The sequence below is a fragment of the Coregonus lavaretus genome (assembly GCF_964263955.1).
Source record: "Coregonus lavaretus genome assembly, chromosome: 19".
Lineage (NCBI taxonomy): Eukaryota > Metazoa > Chordata > Actinopteri > Salmoniformes > Salmonidae > Coregonus > Coregonus lavaretus.
In genome coordinates this window covers 18,425,775-18,444,155 of record NC_140006.1, presented here as the reverse complement: position 1 = coordinate 18,444,155, position 18,381 = coordinate 18,425,775, and the positions used below count along the sequence as shown (strand labels likewise).

Here is an 18,381-nt window from a genome sequence, read left to right as displayed (position 1 = left end):
GCTTGCTAGCAAGCCTAGATTGAACAGAACACAGCTGGCTGCATTTCCTACGTTTTTCATCAGATGTTGTTAAAATGAATTACCTCCAAACCAGTCAGGCAGGACTGTTTTCTCCTGCCATGCCAATACAATGGACTGAAACGCGATCAAGTGCCCACTTTAGTCCCTGAAAACAAATGGGGGAAAAATGAGATTGCCTGCTAGCTAGCTATCGTGTCCGATGTGTTAGCTAGCTAGCACTTGGCAAGGGGTTGATAAACACCAATTACTCAACATTTGAATTCACAATTAATATGAAAGTAATTTGTTGAACATTTTAACATAATTTGGTGAATAAATAAACATTATACTTACATTTCGCAAAGTTATTCCTTATTCTTATGGAAAATGTTATCCCAAGCGATTACTTCTTATTTTTCGCTGTGCCACAAGGTGTTATGGGATAACGTCCCCGGCGAAGGATACTTGGGATTGGGACAACTGAGGTATAATAAGAACGATTGGGACATGCCAATGTTGACTTCCTGGCTAGAAATTTTGCCTCTAAAGGAAGCATCCTTATTATCGGCAGCTAAATTCATCCGCACAGCTGATCTCAATTGCAACCATTATTGGTCACCTCATTACCACTCTCTAAAAGATGCTTGCAACCAAAGTCTTTTAAGATATGTTCGCCCTCTGGTTGGTATTGTCATCACAACAACTTAGTCCTTTTTGAACAGACTAAGGGTGATTTATCTATTTGACAAGCATTGTAAATACAATGTAAATAAAGTATTTCCCCGTATACCACGGCAAACCTACTGTGGCAAATTACCCAACACTTTGTATGAATGGAAACTAATGTTGGTGTAGCCTGCTGATTGTTATTATTTTATTTGTTTCCTATTTATGTTATCTAAAATTGTCTGATATTGTAATTTCTTATCAAGATAACCCTGGACTGTCCATATTTGAAATATGTAACTACATCAAGTCAATTGGGGGATTTAGTTATTTGTGCCAGAATGGCGTGGGCTGGAATTGAACCCATGCCGACCGGGTATATGGAGGACTAAAAGTGCCACAATTAAATAAATAAATACACCATTAAATAATTACTTAAATGTGTCATTAATTAATTAAATGTGTCATTAATTAATTAAAATTAGAATTAAATACATAAATGTGTAATTAAATGTATCATTAATTAATTCAAATACCGATTCATTTTATGTAAAATACATATATAATTATTTCACTATTTACATTTACATTTCATGATCCTGCATTGCAGTGATTCATGAATTACTTAAAACTGTCAAACTGACCCATCAAAGTCAGTGGGCGGGGCTAACGCGAATCTAGTCTGATCCATTGCTTTGGTCTGAAGTAGAGTAGGCCAACCTGGATAGAGACAATGGAGGATCTCCGTGAACTTTCCAGGGAGTTGGTTAGAGACATTTTAAACTTAGCAGAGGATGTAGAAGCAGGACCTGCTGACCCAGAGCATGTAGCTAGTAAAGCAGAGGAACTTATTGAAGTTGTTGGAGTCATTTCCGCACTTTCCGACGAAGATATCGACCACAGAGTGATTGCAAATCTAGAAGAAGTTGTCCACCGCTTCTCTGGTACCAGGGCACTTCAGGCCCAACACACACAGGGACCGGGGCGTTTGGCGTTTGACATACCGAGTGCAGTTCTGGAGCATCAACTTCTTTGTGGAGTTCCCGCAGTTCAAATTTGCAGCGATGTTCGGTGTGTCAAAGAGGACCATCAGGAGGCGCATGCAACAATACAGTTTAAGGTATTTACACTAAATTCATGAGTTTTCTGTTTATGAATTGCTGCTCTCATACACTCGGAAAGAATATGACGTTTAAGGTAACATTACTTGATGTTGTGTTTTTCTTGTTTGTACAGAAAGACAGATCTCTATTCAGCTGTGAATGATGAGGAGTTAGACCGTATTGTAAGTGAAATTCACAAAGTCATCCAAACACCGGCTACAAGCTAATGCGTGGTCACCTGAATGCAAGAGGTGTGCATGTTCCAAGTGAGTAGATAATAATATGGGCATTATTTAAATGTATTTTTAATTTGGAGCTCTGCCCCTTTGAAAGGTGAAGGAAGCCCGCTTATGGAAAGACATCAACCTGTGAGCTGTAGTTTCTACAGTGCATACTATGCAAAGCTGTATTATTTTAAAAAACTGAATAAGTAACATTTCATTTCTCACTGCCTTGGTGACCAAAAATAACAATCTTGTGTAAGGACATGTCAAACTAGTTTTAAGTACAAGACTGATTATGCTTGTCATCCATTCAGGTTCCTGAAGAATATGGGATCGATTGGAACGGACCTCACTGCCTTCATCGAGGCACTGTGTCAGTCCCCGAGGTTCAGCTGGCCCGTGAGCTCTCAGATGAAGAGGTTGCAATTTTGCCAGCTCCAGGAGTTTCTGTTACTGATGCACTTAGACTATATGTAGAGACTGTGGAAGTGTTATCAAGAATCTTAGACTGATGTCCAACCCATGTTTTTATTTGTTGTGTTAGAACAAGCAAGGAAAAACTGAAAGTTTACTTTCCTTTTAAAAGAAAGGAAAAAAAGCTGTTTCTTTGAAGCTTCCTGTCTCATTATGGTCCACAGAATGACTAACATGAATGCTGTACTGTTAGCACTGAAGGTGCAGAACAGTTTGATTTTAGTAAATGGAAGAAAAAAAAGTCAACTACTGCACAGTGTGTTAATGTTTTCAAAGACACTGAACTTGTGTCAATTCATCTGAACTGTGTATGCATTGACATTAGGGCTGGGCAATATGGAGAAAATCAAATATCACATTTTTGACCTAACACCTTGATGTCGATATTGCAACGATATTGTAAGGTTGACAATTGGTGCATTCACAAAATATCTTCCACATTTAGATTTCGGATAAATAACTATCATATTGTGGATATAATGACTAAGTGGTAAAAGGCAAATAATAGAACAGCTAGAACAGTCTGGTAAGTTCAGAAAATGACATCACTTTACTGTAATGCAGCCTTTGAAACCAGGAAAAGACTAAACTTACCATGTAACGATATTACACTTCTTCAAAATCTAATGGTGCTTTTCCATTACATGGTACCTACTCGCCTCGTCCTAAAATCTGCAATGGGAAACGGACGCACAGCGAGTCGAGGCGAGGCGAGTCAAGTAGGTACTGGTAATGGAAAAGCACCTTAAGACGATATCTAGTCTTATATCACGATAGATATAATATTAAAATATTGCCCAGCCCTAATTGACGTCTGAAAAAACTTAAACAAGCCCAAATCCAGTACTTTTTATGGCAGCGACAAGTGCTTTCTCAAAGTCCATGTAGAGTTTGAAATGAGCTGGCAGCTTTAGGGTTTCAAAGCATGTGGAGGACGTAGGAAGGGTTCCCCCAGAAATCTCCACTCTCAGTTCAGGAGGAAGCATCTCCCAGCCAACCCAGAATGTCAGCAGCTGGGCCAGGGTACCTGATGAAGCTAAAAGTCATAAAATGGATTAAAGACATTTAGTTCAACTGTAATTGATCATATCTATCCATGAGACATAGAAGCATTTGTAAAGAGAGAAAATAAGGTTTATACCTGTTTCAATGAACATCCTTAGAAAGCCAGTGATGCGGCAGGTGGTGTCTAAGTCAAAGTCTTCATCATCACTGTCCTCAACTGGCCATGTGATTTTTTCTAGGAGCATCTTAAAGAAAACAAAAATTGTAATTTAAAAAAAGGGAGAACTTATTTTGGTGAAGGACTATGCAGATCAAATTCTTAGAAAATGGAAAAATATCCATCTCAGTCATTGAAAATACACGTAAATTCATCAAGTTAAGTCACAAATATAACTAAATTACTGACTTACCTGGGGTGTGAACTGCATTTCAGCCATTTTGGGGAAAAGAAGTGGTACAACATCCGGCCTAGATGTCAGCAGGGGCCATACCATCACATCTTTCAGTCCCTTTCTCAACTGTTTAATTTGGCGCATGGTCCTCCCAACGACCTAAGAGACAGACCGACCCATATTACAGCCCAAATCCTTAACCCAAATTTGACAAAAGTTGGCACAGTAGGAAAAATGTTAATAAACACAATAAAGTGCTTTATAAAAATCCATTAAAACTCTAGTACTTAAACTCTCGTGTTAACATAACAAGCCAGGGTTCACAACACATTCTATAATTTCAACAAGTACAGCGATGAATTCTGTCACTTAACCAGCAGGAACTCACTGCATGGAGTAGAAGTTTGTTATGTAGCCATCTCCGATTTGTTTTGGTGACTGCCGGAAGATCCCAAGACATGGAAAGATCTGAAACTGTGTCCTTCTGTTCCGGTGTAAGATCTTCATGTTCAAGCTAGAATTAAGACCATACAAGTTATTATATCTGCCCAAGCAATATTTTTTACATGGCAAAGTTTCTTTTAGGTTACATACCAGTTCTATGATGCTCCTGATGTGCAGATCAGGACACTCTTCTGTAACAACAGTAGCCATTTCAGGGTCCCCATTGAACAGTACATGAATTACAGCAGGACTTAGTCCTGTGACATGGGGACCATCATGCAGAAAGGTGTAGCCCAACATCCTTCCTGCAACCCGGAAGAGGTTGCTTTCAATAAGTGCCTCTGATGCTGCTGGAACAAGATGGTCAGGTTCACCCTCAAATAGCAGTGTTCGGCCCATTCCTCCTGTAAAGTACCAAGAGAGCAGGGAATAAAGTCACAACAATTAACCTCTTAAATACATTAAATAAAAATGTATGATAGATAGATAGATAGTTAGATAGATAGATAGATAGATAGATAGATATATTACATCATACTAGTGGCGATTACTTGGCCTGTGGTATTGCTGCTTGTAGAATTCACTTAAACCAAATTGTAGCCTACTCCAAAATGACTTACAGAAGGACCCCAAACCACTTCAAATTCAATTCCCCTGTATACCCTACTACAGACTTACCTGACACAAAACATTGCCCACCGGCCCTCCGCTAAACAGCACATATCCGCGTTCATCAACCACCAGAACGTACGTGTACGCGTGTGTGTGTGTGCGCGCGCATAGAGAGAGGCGGTGTAGAGTGAGTCACGACACAAACAGGTGCTCAGTCAGCGTTGCATGCAGTGTGAGAATGGCAAGCAGCAAGAGCGGCAAAAGCCAATGTGTGCTTCTTTTACCTATATATGTAACGCTATCTTTTGCGTTTATCCAAACGTCGTCAAACTTGGCACTGCACTTACTCGTGACCAGAGCAAGACACCTGTCAAGTTTGAAATCCATCGGACTAACTGAGAGACATGCGCTACAGACAGACATTTCTGCAATTTATAGATGGATTAACCTTCAAAAAATTAGTAAGATACTTACCAAGATCTAGACTGAATCCAAACTGGAGTTTGGATATGATTGTTGTCATAAAGTACCGCATCACTCCCTCTCCGATAGCAACATCACCTGAAATAAAATACTGATAATAACACTGGAAAAAAAGTGGCGGCCTAATACAGGTAACTGGATTTGGTAACATTTAACAAGAAAGGGAGAAAAACTTCTATTGGCTGTAATTCTAGAATAGCATCCTTAATATTGATTATTCCAGATAACAAGAGTATATTGTGCACAATATTCACATACATACATATAACATTTTTATCAATTATATAATTTTGTGCATTCCATTCTCCCATTTAACAATTACATATAAGCTACTTGAGTGGTATAAACTGTACTGATGTATTTATATTATAAATGTTATATTACTTACCAACCAGAGTACAATGAAGTGGACATGCCCATTCTTGCTGCTGTTTATAGAATAAGAGAAGCTCCCGTTCCCTGTCCTCTTCAGAGTCCCTTACATCCATCTTCATTCTAAGTGGTTTCCCAGTTGCATGTTCCCTTAGCAGATTCTCTTTGAAAACTTTGGCAGCTTGAGTGGGTTCTTTAATAAGCTTCCATTCTAAACAAACAACAACAATAAAGTTATCTATTACAGAGAGACATATTGTGAGTTGGCATGTTACCTGCATATACAGATATCCTCTCACTCTACAGAACAGGAGGAAAATTCTGTTCATTTCACTGACAAAACGTGAGACCCAACATCTTCAGAACCTGTCACAACGCTGAGTTGACATAAAAACAGCACTACTAAACAACTACAACTAAATATTAGAAAAATAGAAAAACCCAGTTGCATGTTATTAATTGTCTGTAACTGTATTATCTTATCTAATTATATCCTACAGGTGTTATCTTTCTATTAACTTTTCAGTTACACACAATCTTATAGCAACACTATTGTGATGACACAAACCACTGTCTGTTTCTTTGCGATCCAACTCCTCGTTGACAATCACTGCCGGTACTACTGCACTCTCAGCTGATGTTTCAGGCCTCACTGGAACACTGTCACTGACTAGGGCTGTCTCACTATCATTTTCTTCACTTTGGCCTCCCTCTTGTTCTCTTTCTGATTCCTGCATGGGTGTCCTTGAAGTTAACACAATTGAAATGATGGTCATACTCGCTTATTTGTGTGCACAACAATAAGAGAGACATATTCCCAAAGAAAATAAATTATGCTACCCTTGCATTGCTTTAAGAAGTACATACCCATTGCAGCTCAATCTGTGCAGCTTCATCTCTGAAAAGGGAACTTCCTTCTGACAAGTGATGCAGGGGATGACTGGACCAGAGGCAGGACGTGAGCTCTCCTAACAACAACAACAACAAATGGCTTTTAATTAATGATTAAAAGTCACCAGTAATCTTTGTTTTGATTATGTATTAAACTAAGTCTCTGTAAATGTATGTACACAATCTAAGGGTAGATCCTGTTGAAGTGGACGTATGTAGATTGTAGCCTGTCCAATCATCGTCGATGGATCTTTCAGATAGGCAAGGGTGTATCCAGTGCTGGGACACTGAAGCAACGCAAGATTTAGACTGCGAGTAGATCCTACAAGTTTTAGAAATTCAAAGCCTCCCCCTTGTTGGAGCTTCGGAAACACTTCCATCAGTTTATTTGTTATAACCATGGGATCGTGGTCATTCCCTGGAGAAAAAAACAAAACAAAATCATAACTCACCTCACCTTAAATTAAGCAAATAAGCCTGTGATAACTATTATTGACACTATGAACACCAATTAAGTTTGAGTCACTATAAAAAGAAATGCAAATAATTTCAACAAGCCACAGACAGTACAAACTTTTTTTACTTTTGGTAAATGCCTAGTTTCGCACTGACCTGAAAATGTTACTTTTTGCTCTCCAAGTCCTGAAGTAAGAAGTTCAGCTTTAAACAGTACGCTTGGAATTTTATCCGCATTGTGGTCAGCCAAACAACAGACAGTGTGTGTGTAGCTTCTTCGGCTAACTTGGACTTGTGCTGGTCGTCTCGTCATATTCCTTCTGGCTCCAATGTTATATGGCGCAAAGAGCCTTGCTACCTCCGCTGCAACACAGAAAAACGTAACAGCTCAATGGTCACCAGTCAGCTAAAACAGCCTCTACTTCTATCTTGGGATGCTCAAGCCAGCTAACACCATTTAGCCGATTAGCGAACTAGCTAGGTTTATGCTTCCCCCCCATTAACAATAAACGTGTCACGCACGAAGCATCATAATACCGCATGCAAATACATGTTCGAGTCGATCTAATTTAACCTACACGTGTGTCCCGAATCATTAAATAGTAGCACACCTGGCTAACATGAAATTACTTAGCTTACCTTGGACAGGTGTACGTGATTGAGCGGCCGGTATCTGCTGTGACTGAGCTGCCGGAGTCACCGGTGCCGCGGGAGCCGTTGGACTTCTGCTCAGAGCTTCCTCAATCAAATTCGCTGCTTCTCTCAGCAGCTCCGGGCAACTTTTAGACATTTTGTCCTGCACCTCACACAGCGTCTCAACATTGGGGCTAGCAGGACCGAGTCTTCTCTTGATTTTTAGCCGTTGCAATGAAAGTACTGTTTAACCGTGTAACTAAACCAACGTAGAGGTGAATAGCGCCACCCAGTGTATTGGAATGTGTTCAGTAGCTCTGCATCAATCCATTATCCGGAATTGATTTGTTTTGGCTTGATGCAGAGGGTAACCAATCAGGCGTTAGGTTCCGCCTACCAACTTTTGATGGGTCAGTTTGACAGTTTTAAGTAATTCATGAATCACTCCAACGCAGGACCATGAAATGTAAATGTAAATAGTGAAATAATTATATATGTATTTTACATAAAATGAATCGGTATTTGAATTAATTAATGATACATTTAATTACACATTTATGTATTTAATTCTAATTTTAATTAATTAATGACACATTTAATTAATTAATGACACATTTAAGTAATTATTTAATGGTGTATTTATTTATTTAATTGTGGCACTTTTAGTCCTCCATACGGGTAGGCCTTTATGTGCAAGCTGAAGGCAGCGGCCCTAACCGCTAAACCACCCCAGGCAACGACTGAATTTAATTTTGAGTCCATTCGTAACTTTAGGATACACTAGACACGTGTATGTCATAGCCTAGTGGAGACCAATATCTACACTACCGGTCAAAAGTTTTAAAACACCTACTCATTCAAAGGTTTTTCTTTATTTTTACTATTTTCTACATTGTAGAATAATAGTGAAAACATCAAAACTGTGAAATAACATATGGAATCATGTAGTAACCCAAAAAGTGTTAAACAAATCATAATATATTTTATATTTGAGATTCTTTACATAGCCACCCTTTGCCTTGATGACAGCTTTGGGTGTGGGCATAGGAGGAGGGCAAGGGGCAGACAATCTTCGTGCAGCATTTGAGGACCTCTCAACGATATAACTGGCAGCGTGAAAGTGCTCATTAAAGAGCTCAGATATACAGGCTTTGTCGGTTGTAACCACACCTCTGAAGGTGGCAGAGACTGGCAGCTGGGGAGAGGGGGTGTTATTCTGCATGGATTTCACAGTTTTCCAGAATTTGGATGGCTTACTGATGGATAAGGCAAACTATTTGTCTCCTGAGTGGCGCAGTGGTCTAAGGTGCCGCATCTCAGTGCTAACTGTGCCACTAGAGATCCTGGTTCGAATCCAGGCTCTGTTGCAGCCGGCCGCAACTGGGAGACTCATGGGCGGCGCACAATTTGTCCAGGGTAGGGGAGGGAATGGCTGACAGGGATGTAGCTCAGTTGATAGAGCATGGTGTTTGCAATGCCAGGGTTGTGGGTTTGATTCCCACGGGGGGCCAGTATAAAAAAAATATATGTATTCACTAACTGTAAGTTGCTCTGGATAAGAGCGTCTGCTAAATGATGTAAATGCTACTTTGGTATTTCTGATGGTTTGAGAGGATTTGTTCCTGATTTGTCTGAAAACTAACCAGTCTTGAGGAAGGTTGGAGTCTCTGGCCTTTTCCCAGGCTTTGTTCTTTTGGGTGATTAGCTCAGATAGGTCATGGGAGAAACAGGGGTTGGAGCGGTACTTGAATCTGTATTGTTTAATTGGAGCGTGTTTATTGAGTATTTGCGTAAATGTGTTCTTGAAGTACGACCAGGCATCTTCAACAGAGGGGATCAGACTCTGCCAGTTGGTGTGATAGCAGTCATGCATAAAGGCTTGCTCATCAAAACGTTTGTAGCAGCGTTTATGAACTAGCACTTCTGATGCAGCCTATAAGACAGTGGTCACTGAGATATTGGGAGAATACACCAAACTGACAGTGGGAGGGGCAGTTGGTGAGAAGGATGTCAATGAGAGAGGACTTGTTGGAGTCTTTGAGAGAGATATGGGTTGGCTCTTTCATTATCTGACTTAGGTTTAGGGATTTCAGTTGTAGGGAGACAGCATCAGGGAGGGAGAGCATGTTCCAGTTGAGATCACCCAGTAACAGAAACTCAGAGGAGAGGAATGGAGAGTCGATAGGAGCAGGCTAAATTGATGCATTTGTTCTTAGAAAACATAAGGCTAAGGATCAGAATGTCAAAGTTCTTAGGGACAGATTTAGCCAGAGATATAGAGCAGGGTAGGTCCTCTTTGACATAGATTGCAACTCCGCCACCTCTGGAAGATCTGTCAGAGCGAAACACATTGTAACCTGGGATAACCTGGCATTACCCATCTTTATAAGGAGTGTGTTTTTGTTTAGTGCTTACTGTAACCAAAAGTGTTGAGATGTTTGTGTATGAAGGTGATTACTGATTGATTGACAACATTACAATGCAAACAAGAGCACCTGTTACTCATGGTTAGAGCATGGACACAAGCAATCTACATCAGATGTATGAGTTCAATAAAAGTACAGTTGAAGTCGGAAGTTTACATACACTTAGGTTGGAGTCATTAAAACTCGTTTTTCAACCACTCCACAAATGTCTTGTAGCAAACTATAGTTTTGGCATGACACAAGTAATTTTTCCAACAATTATTTAAAGACAGATTATTTCACTTATAATTCACTGTATCACAATTCCAGTGGGTCAGAAGTTGACTGTGCCTTTAAACAGCTTGGAAAATTCCAGAAAATGATGTCATGGCTTTAGAAGCTTCTGATAGGCTATTTGACATCATTTGAGTCAATTGGAGGTGTACCTGTTGATGTATTTCAAGGCCTACCTTCAAACTCAGTGCCTCTTTGCTTGACATCATGGGAAAATCAAAAGAAATCAGCCAAGACTTACGAAAAAAATGTGTAGACCTCCACAAGTCTGGTTCATCCTTGGGAGCAATTTCCAAATGCCTGAAGGTACCACGTTCAAACAAACAATAGTACCACGTTGTACAAACAATAGTACGCAAGTATAAACACCATGGGACCACGCAGCCGTCATACCGCTCAGGAAGGAGACGCGTTCTGTCTCCTAGAGATGAAAGTACTTTGGTGCGAATCAATCCCAGAACAACATCAAAGGAAATTGTGAAGATGCTGGAGGAAACAGGTACAAAAGTATCTATATCCACAGTAAAATTAGTTCTATATCGACATAACCTGAAAGGCCGCTCAGCAAGGAAGAAGCCACTGCTCCAAAACCGCCATTTAAAAGCCAGACTACGGTTTGCAACTGCACATGGGGACAAAGATCGTACTTTTTGGAGAAATGTCCTCTGGTCTGATGAAACAAAAATAGAACTGTTTGGCCATAATGACCATCGTTATGTTTGAAGGAAAAAGGGGGCGGCTTGCAAGCCGAAGAACACCATCCCAACTGTGAAGCACGGGGGTGGTAGCATCATGATGTGGGGGTGCTTAACCGCAGGAGGGACTGGTGCACTTCACAAAATAGATGGCATCTTGAGGAAGGAAAATTATGTGGATATATTGAAGCAACATCTCAAGACATCAGTCAGGAAGTTAAAGCATGGTCGCAAATGGGTCTTCCAAATGGACAATGACCCCAAGCATACTTCCAAAGTTGTGGCAGAATGGCTTAAGGGCAACAAAGTCAAGGTATTGGAGTGGCCATCACAAAGCCCTGACCTCAATCCTATAGAACATTTGTGGGCAGAACTGAAAAAGCATGTGTGAGCAATGAGGCCTACAAACCTGACTCAGGAGGAATGGGCCAAAATTCACCCAACTTTTTGTGGGAAGCTTGTGGAAGGCTACCCGAAACGTTTGACCCAAGTTAAACAACTTAAAGGCAATGCTACTAAATACTAATTGAGTGTATGTAAACTTCTGACCCACTGGGAATGTGTTGAAATAAATAAAAGCTGAAATAAATCATTCTCTCTACTATTATTCTGACATTTCACATTCTTAAAATAAAGTGGTGATCCTAACTGACCTAAGACAGGGAATTTTTACTAGGATTAAATGTCAGGAATTGTGAAAAACTAAGTTTAAATGTATTTGGCTAAGGCGTATGTAAACTTCCAAATTCAACTGTATGTAAGAGGTTTTGATTCTCCAAGGTCAGTATTAAATAGAAATGTCTCAATCATATGGACTTGTTATTGTACAGTGGGAGTATTTAGTCAGCCACCAATTGTGCAAGTTCTCCCACTTAAAAAGATGAGAGAGGCTTGTAATTTTCATCATAGGTACACGTCAACTATGACAGACAAATTGAGAAAAAAAAATCCAGAAAATCACATTGTAGGATTTTTTATGAATTTATTTGCAAATTATGGTTGAAAATAAGTATTTGGTCACCTACAAACAAGCAAGATTTCTGGCTCTCACAGACCTGTAACTTCTTATTTAAGAGGCTCCTCTGTCCTCCACTCGTTACCTGTATTAATGGCACCTGTTTGAACTTGTTATCAGTATAAAAGACACCTGTCCACAACCTCAAACAGTCACACTCCAAACTCCACTATGGCCAAGACCAAAGAGCTGTCAAAGGACACCAGAAACAAAATTGTAGACCTGCACCAGGCTGGGAAGACTGAATCTGCAATAGGTAAGCAGCTTGGTTTGAAGAAATCAACTGTGGGAGCAATTATTAGGAAATGGAAGACATACAAGACCACTGATAATCTCCCTCGATCTGGGGCTCCACGCAAGATCTCACCCCGTGGGGTCAAAATGATCACAAGAACGGTGAGCAAAAATCCCAGAACCACACGGGGGGACCTAGTGAATGACCTGCAGAGAGCTGGGACCAAGTAACATTTTACATTTACATTTACGTCATTTAGCAGACGCTCTTATCCAGAGCGACTTACAGTTGGTGAATACATATTTTTTTTTATACTGGCCCCCCGTGGGAATCGAACCCATGCTCTATCAACTGAGCTACATCCCTGCCGGCCATTCCCTACCCTGGACAACGCTGGGCCAATTGTGCGCCGCCCATGAGTCTCCCGGTCGCGGCCGGCTGCGACAGAGCCTGGATTCGAACCAGGATCTCTAGTGGCACAGTTAGCACTGCGATGCAGTGCCTTAGACCACTGCGCCACAAAGCCTACCATCAGTAACACACTACGCCGCCAGGAACTCAAATCCTGCAGTGCCAGACGTGTCCCCCTGCTTAAGCCAGTACATGTCCAGGGCCGTCTGAAATTTGCTAGAGTGCATTTGGATGATCCAGAAGAGGATTGGAAGAATGTCATATGGTCAGATGAAACCAAAATATAACTTTTTGGTAAAAACTCAACTCGTCGTGTTTGGAGGACAAAGAATGCTGAGTTGCATCCAAAAACACCATACCTACTGTGAAGCATTGGGGTGGAGACATCATGCTTTGGGGCTGTTTTTCTGCAAAGGGACCAGGACGACTGATCCGTGTAAAGGAAAGAATGAATGTGGCCATGTATCGTGAGATTTTGAGTGAAAACCTCCTTCCATCAGCAAGGGCATTGAAGATGAAACGTGGCTGGGTCTTTCAGCATGACAATGATCCCAAACACACCGCCCGGGCAACGAAGGAGTGGCTTCGTAAGAAGCATTTCAAGGTCCTGGAGTGGCCTAGCCAGTCTCCAGATCTCAACCCCATAGAAAATCTTTGGAGGGAGTTGAAAGTCTGTGTTGCCCAGCGACAGCCCCAAAACATCACTGCTCTAGAGGAGATCTGCATGGAGGAATGGGCCAAAATACCAGCAACAGTGTGTGAAAACCTTGTGAAGACTTACAGAAAACGTTTGACCTGTGTCATTGCCAACAAAGGGTATATAACAAAGTATTGAGAAACTTTTGTTATTGACCAAATACTTATTTTCCACCATAATTTGCAAATAAATTCATTAAAAATGTGATTTTCTGGATTTTTTTTCCCTCATTTTGTCTGTCATAGTTGACGTGTACCTATGATGAAAATTACAGGCCTCTCTCATCTTTTAAAGTGGGAGAACTTGCACAATTGGTGGCTAACTAAATACTTTTTCCCCCCACTGTAAATGTAAAAGAGACAGTGGCATTTTATTTCATTACATGAGGAGGAATTGAATGGTCATTGGACCATCAAACGTTCTGATGCCTAATATTTGATTTCTTCCTGAATCTATTCAATAGAAATTAGGAACCCGATAATTTCCTGGCTCTGCTTGGCTGTTATGGACAGCACAGATGGGAGCGTGTCTTTGGATAGGTTTTTGATTGAGAGGATGACTTTGCAAATGCAGATAACGACAGAGCTGGAATTTGAAAAGAGGAAGAGTGATCTATAGAAGGTTCCTTGGCTGGTGAGTTTAGAATTTTACAATGCCTGGCAAGCCTAAAGATCTTGCTGTAGTAGTACAATATGTAAGACACCAATCAGGGCTCCAGAGTAACATATTATTTTGTTCAATAGAGATGAATTTGCCTACATATTTATGTGCAAGAATATCATAGGCTAAGTTATTTGGGGCTAATTCACCACCTGAGTAATTGGAAACTCAAAACACATTAGCTAGATTGCTAACTGTAAACATAATACCCACTGCTGGTAGCCATGCATTCATCTAACACTATATTCAATGTCCTAATATAAACTTTGCAGTTGTAGCCTTCTACCCAATGAGTCCTATGCACTCACAATCGCTATGATGTTAGAGTGCAGACCGTCAGCTTTAATTTGAGGGTATGTTCATCCATATCGGGTGAACCGTTTAGAAATCACAGCACTTTTTGTACATAGTCCCATTTTAGGGGGACCAAAGTATTGGGACAAATTCACTTACATGTGTATTAAAGTAGTAATAAGTTACGTATTTGGTCCCATATTCAAAGCAAGCAATGACTACATCAAGCTTGTGACTCTACAACTTTGTTGGATGCATTTGCTGTTTGTTATGGTTGTGTTTCAGATGATTTTGTGCCGAATAGAAATTAATGGTAAATAATGTATTGTGTCATTTTCTATCGTAAATAAGAATAGAATATATTTCTAAACACTTCTACATGAATGCGGATAATCCTGAATTAATCGTGAATAATGATCAGTGAGAAAGTTACAGATGCACAAATATCACTTTTAAAAGTTCATATTCCGTTACTCATACCCAAATAATGTTGTATACTCGTCATATACTCATATTTTTGGCAAATAATAAATTGGAGTAATAAAAATCTATCTCAAAAAGAAAATTATCGGCACCTCTTATTTTAATACTCCAGCACCTTCCCCTTGCGAGGATAACGACACTGAGCCTTTTTCCAAAGTATTTTATGAGATTGAAGAAAACTTTGGGAGGGACCTAAGACCCAGATAGCAAAAAGGAGACAGTCCTCCAAAATGATTTTTCGCACGGTGATACAGCTGCCAGTCAGAGGCAAGCCAGTCAAACCAGCAGCATGCTCCCTGTCGCCGTTTATTTTAATATATTTATTGGATGGTCAGATGACATGACAATAGAGTTGTTACGGCCAGGTTTGGTGTCCAAAAATGGAAGCATATGCAGAAAGTACCTCATATCTACTGTAAAATATGGTGGTGGATCGTTGATGTTATGGGGCTATTTTGCTTCCACTAGTCCTTGACCCCTTGTTAAGGTCAACGGCATCATGAACTTTACCAAGCAAGTACCAGGACATTTTAGCCAAAAACATGGTTGCCTCTGCCAGGAGGCTGAAACTTGGCAGCAAGTGGATCTTACAGCAAGACAATAACCCAAGCACACATGAAAATCCACAAAGAAATGGTTTAGTGACCAGAAAATCTACATTTTGCAATGACCATCTCAGTCTCCGGACTTGAACCTTGATAAGCACATCAGGTGCTTCCCATTTAAGGTGATCACAAGTGAGTGTCCTAGCTGACAGGGTCGTGAGATTGCTGACTTTGTTTGGTGGCAATGAGGCCTTTTGGTTTGTTTTTGAGTCTTTAGTTTGGGCATGCCTTTGTATTTTTTCATTTTTTTGTACATATTTATGTTTAGTCACCATCTGAACAACTAATAATCCGCTTGGATGGGCCGGCCAAGAGGTCAAGAAGGAGCTGGCCCTGGACCTAAGGTAAAGTGGCTGTCTCCTGGGTACATACTTTCAACACCTAGTCGTACACACATACTTCACAGATATATGCACACATCAGATCAGGTTACAGACCATGTAGCTAGGCCTAATACCCCTAGACATAACAAGTGCAGCAAAATCAGTAGGCTAGTTATTGGTTTCGTAAAAATTTGATTTATTTGTTTTATAGTCTTTTTTGCTCATCTTTATCAAGGGTGGCAATCATTTTGTGGACTATCTAATATTGAATATGCCACACGCTACAATTTATTTGTGTTGTGAGGCTATCATGGTTAATTAGCCAACAAATCTTCACCACTCCATCTGTATAAAGTCCAATAAATCATTATTTTATGTATTCCACTAGGCCTTGCAGCTATGCAGAGTACTGGACATATAGGCTGTATCATTTTAGCTGCTTCCAATCCTGTTCCTTGAATACTGAATTGACCAAGTCAATATGAGGATGACTCCTTAAATTTACAAGCATTTCTCTGAGCTCGTACATTTTTACATTTTAGTCATTTAGCAGACGCTCTTATCCAGAGCGACTTACAGTTAGTGAGTGCATACATATTTCATACTGGCCCCCCATGGGAATCGAACCCACAACCCTGGCGTTGCAAACACCATGCTCTACCAACTGAGCTACATGGGACCTAGTGGAAAATATGAAGACATTTGCGTGGCACATCGTGCGATATGAAGAGCTTTCTTTGGTGCATTGCGCAGTATGAAGACATGTTATTTGTTGCATTGTGTGTAGGAGCAAGACTTTTGTTATGTTTAAGTTGAGCTATAGCAGTCAGAGCAACAGAACTGTGGCTGTACTTGCTGTAGTTATTGACAGGCAGGCACATTCAAAAAGCCCCACATAAAGAGAAACATTTATATAGCGCTTAGGAGTAAGTGCTTCAAATATTTATCTTCGCATTAATATTCACTGCATTATGCTATGTAAACCACCAGCCACTTGAAAGCCAATTACTAAGGAAAAGTCCTAAAACTGTTCCTCTGCAATCTGTAACAAGCAGGCATGGAAGAATTGCACCAGTTTGCTTTTGTATAATCTGTCTGTGTACATACTGTATTATGTGCAACAATATTACAAGGATAATGCAAATAAGTGCATAGGCTATAAGTGTGTTAGTTATTTGAATTTCTTTTGATTAAATATGTGGAGTTGAAATTATTTATATATGAAAATGTATGCAAAATTATGTGAACAACTGAGTTATTTTGTCATACTTAGGCACCTACTGTCTGGACATGTTCATGCGGTACAGATGTAATGTAATGATGGATTGTAATAATGATCGATGAATAACGATGTATTGCACATTTAGAGCTTTTCAAAGCACCTTAGATCAAAAGTGGAGGACAGATCTTATGTAGGGAGTGAACGTTAATTATAATAAAGGTTACATAGAGAAAATCGGACCTCTCTGAAATGAAAATGGATGGCCCTCCCTTCAGCAACATTTATTTTACTAAAACCTCCCTGAACGCTTGGAAAAAAACAAGTGAACCTCCCCAATACCCAAAATAATAAATAAAACAAAGTGGATAGCAGAAACCATCCTTACCATTTACCCTCACTTCTTGGACAGACCAGAGCCTTAGATATGCCGTTTTTGAAACTGTTCTTCATCCTGTAAGCATTACATTGCAACGCAGGAATTTTTTAAGCGCACAGGGTGGCGGGCCAGAAGGTTGTGGGTTCACAGACCACCATGGACAAGAGTAGGGGTGGAAAGATCTCCTTTATAGTAAAAACATTACATTAATCTATCATCATATTTGCAGGTCCAAGAAAAAATTGCCTTTTATAAACATTTTATGCAATTCTACGTAATTTTACATATTAGCAGAATATTTTTTAATACCACACTAATTACCGAAATTACAGACTAAGAATGGACAGAGAGATAGGCCTATGTGTTCATCTTGTCATATTTCTCCAATGCCAAATCACTGTGTCTTGTAACGAAGCTGTCCCTGTTTGCAAATAATTGAATCTTAGACATCATTAGGAATCTGAGCATGGTACTTTCGAAAGTTAGGCCTACCTTTCCAACCCAGAAAGTAGGTCTACAACCAATGCAGAAAAATGTAAGCTTTAACTGCTGGCTACTTGTTTCTACCGTGGCGTAACCCAATGAGACAAGGTCACAAGTGTTTCCCTAAAAGCTGTCTTGGTTTAAACATCTTATATTGTACAGAAAGTGATTAGCTTAATCAATTGATAGTGACAGAATTAGATTACTTTCTAAGCAAAGTACATGTTTTGTCTCCTCTGCTATAGAAGGTTGTAGCCCAGCCTCTGAATATCAAAGTAACGAAACAATGCTATCCCCATATGCATTGGAGTCACATCTTTCCCTGATATTTTACAGCGTGTTTCTAGCATAAAGCATTGCGGACAAAGCGCTGTTAAATATCACTTTATATTACCGGATCTGTTTTATTTTCTTCAAAAGCTTAAGCT

The 18,381-nt window shown here is 40.0% G+C and overlaps 1 protein-coding gene and 1 long non-coding RNA gene across 3 annotated transcripts; both read right to left on the bottom strand.

Annotated features, from left to right (window-relative positions):
• Positions 1-2,508: 2,508 nt before the first annotated feature.
• LOC311146677 (uncharacterized protein) lies at positions 2,509-4,590 on the bottom strand. The gene is made up of 5 exons (XM_084183210.1): positions 4,459-4,590; positions 4,253-4,378; positions 3,883-4,023; positions 3,609-3,717; positions 2,509-3,503 (listed from the first exon to the last, which is right to left on the bottom strand). The coding sequence occupies exons 1-5, from the start codon at positions 4,516-4,518 to the stop codon at positions 3,292-3,294; spliced, it is 648 nt and encodes a 215-aa protein (XP_084039336.1). The 5' UTR covers positions 4,519-4,590; the 3' UTR covers positions 2,509-3,291.
• A 17-nt stretch (positions 4,591-4,607) lies between these two features.
• Positions 4,608-6,827, bottom strand: LOC311146680. Of its 2 annotated transcripts, none has more exons than XR_014614709.1 (4): positions 6,643-6,827; positions 5,792-5,986; positions 5,395-5,481; positions 4,608-4,712 (listed from the first exon to the last, which is right to left on the bottom strand). It is a non-coding gene; the product is annotated as an uncharacterized lncRNA (long non-coding RNA). The 2 variants fall into 2 exon arrangements; XR_014614710.1 differs by lacking the exon at positions 6,643-6,827 and adding an exon at positions 6,344-6,427.
• Positions 6,828-18,381: the final 11,554 nt, after the last annotated feature.

Excerpts from the sequence above, each read along its gene's own strand:
- LOC311146677 (XM_084183210.1), bottom strand. The coding sequence starts at position 4,518 with ATGGCTACTGTTGTTACAGAAGAGTGTCCTGATCTGCACATCAGGAGC. Across the intron at positions 4,379-4,458 it reads TCAGGAGCATCATAGAACTG|CTTGAACATGAAGATCTTAC; the intron begins GTATGTAACCTA and ends TCTTAATTCTAG. Across the intron at positions 3,504-3,608 it reads AAGGATGTTCATTGAAACAG|CTTCATCAGGTACCCTGGCC; the intron begins GTATAAACCTTA and ends TATGACTTTTAG.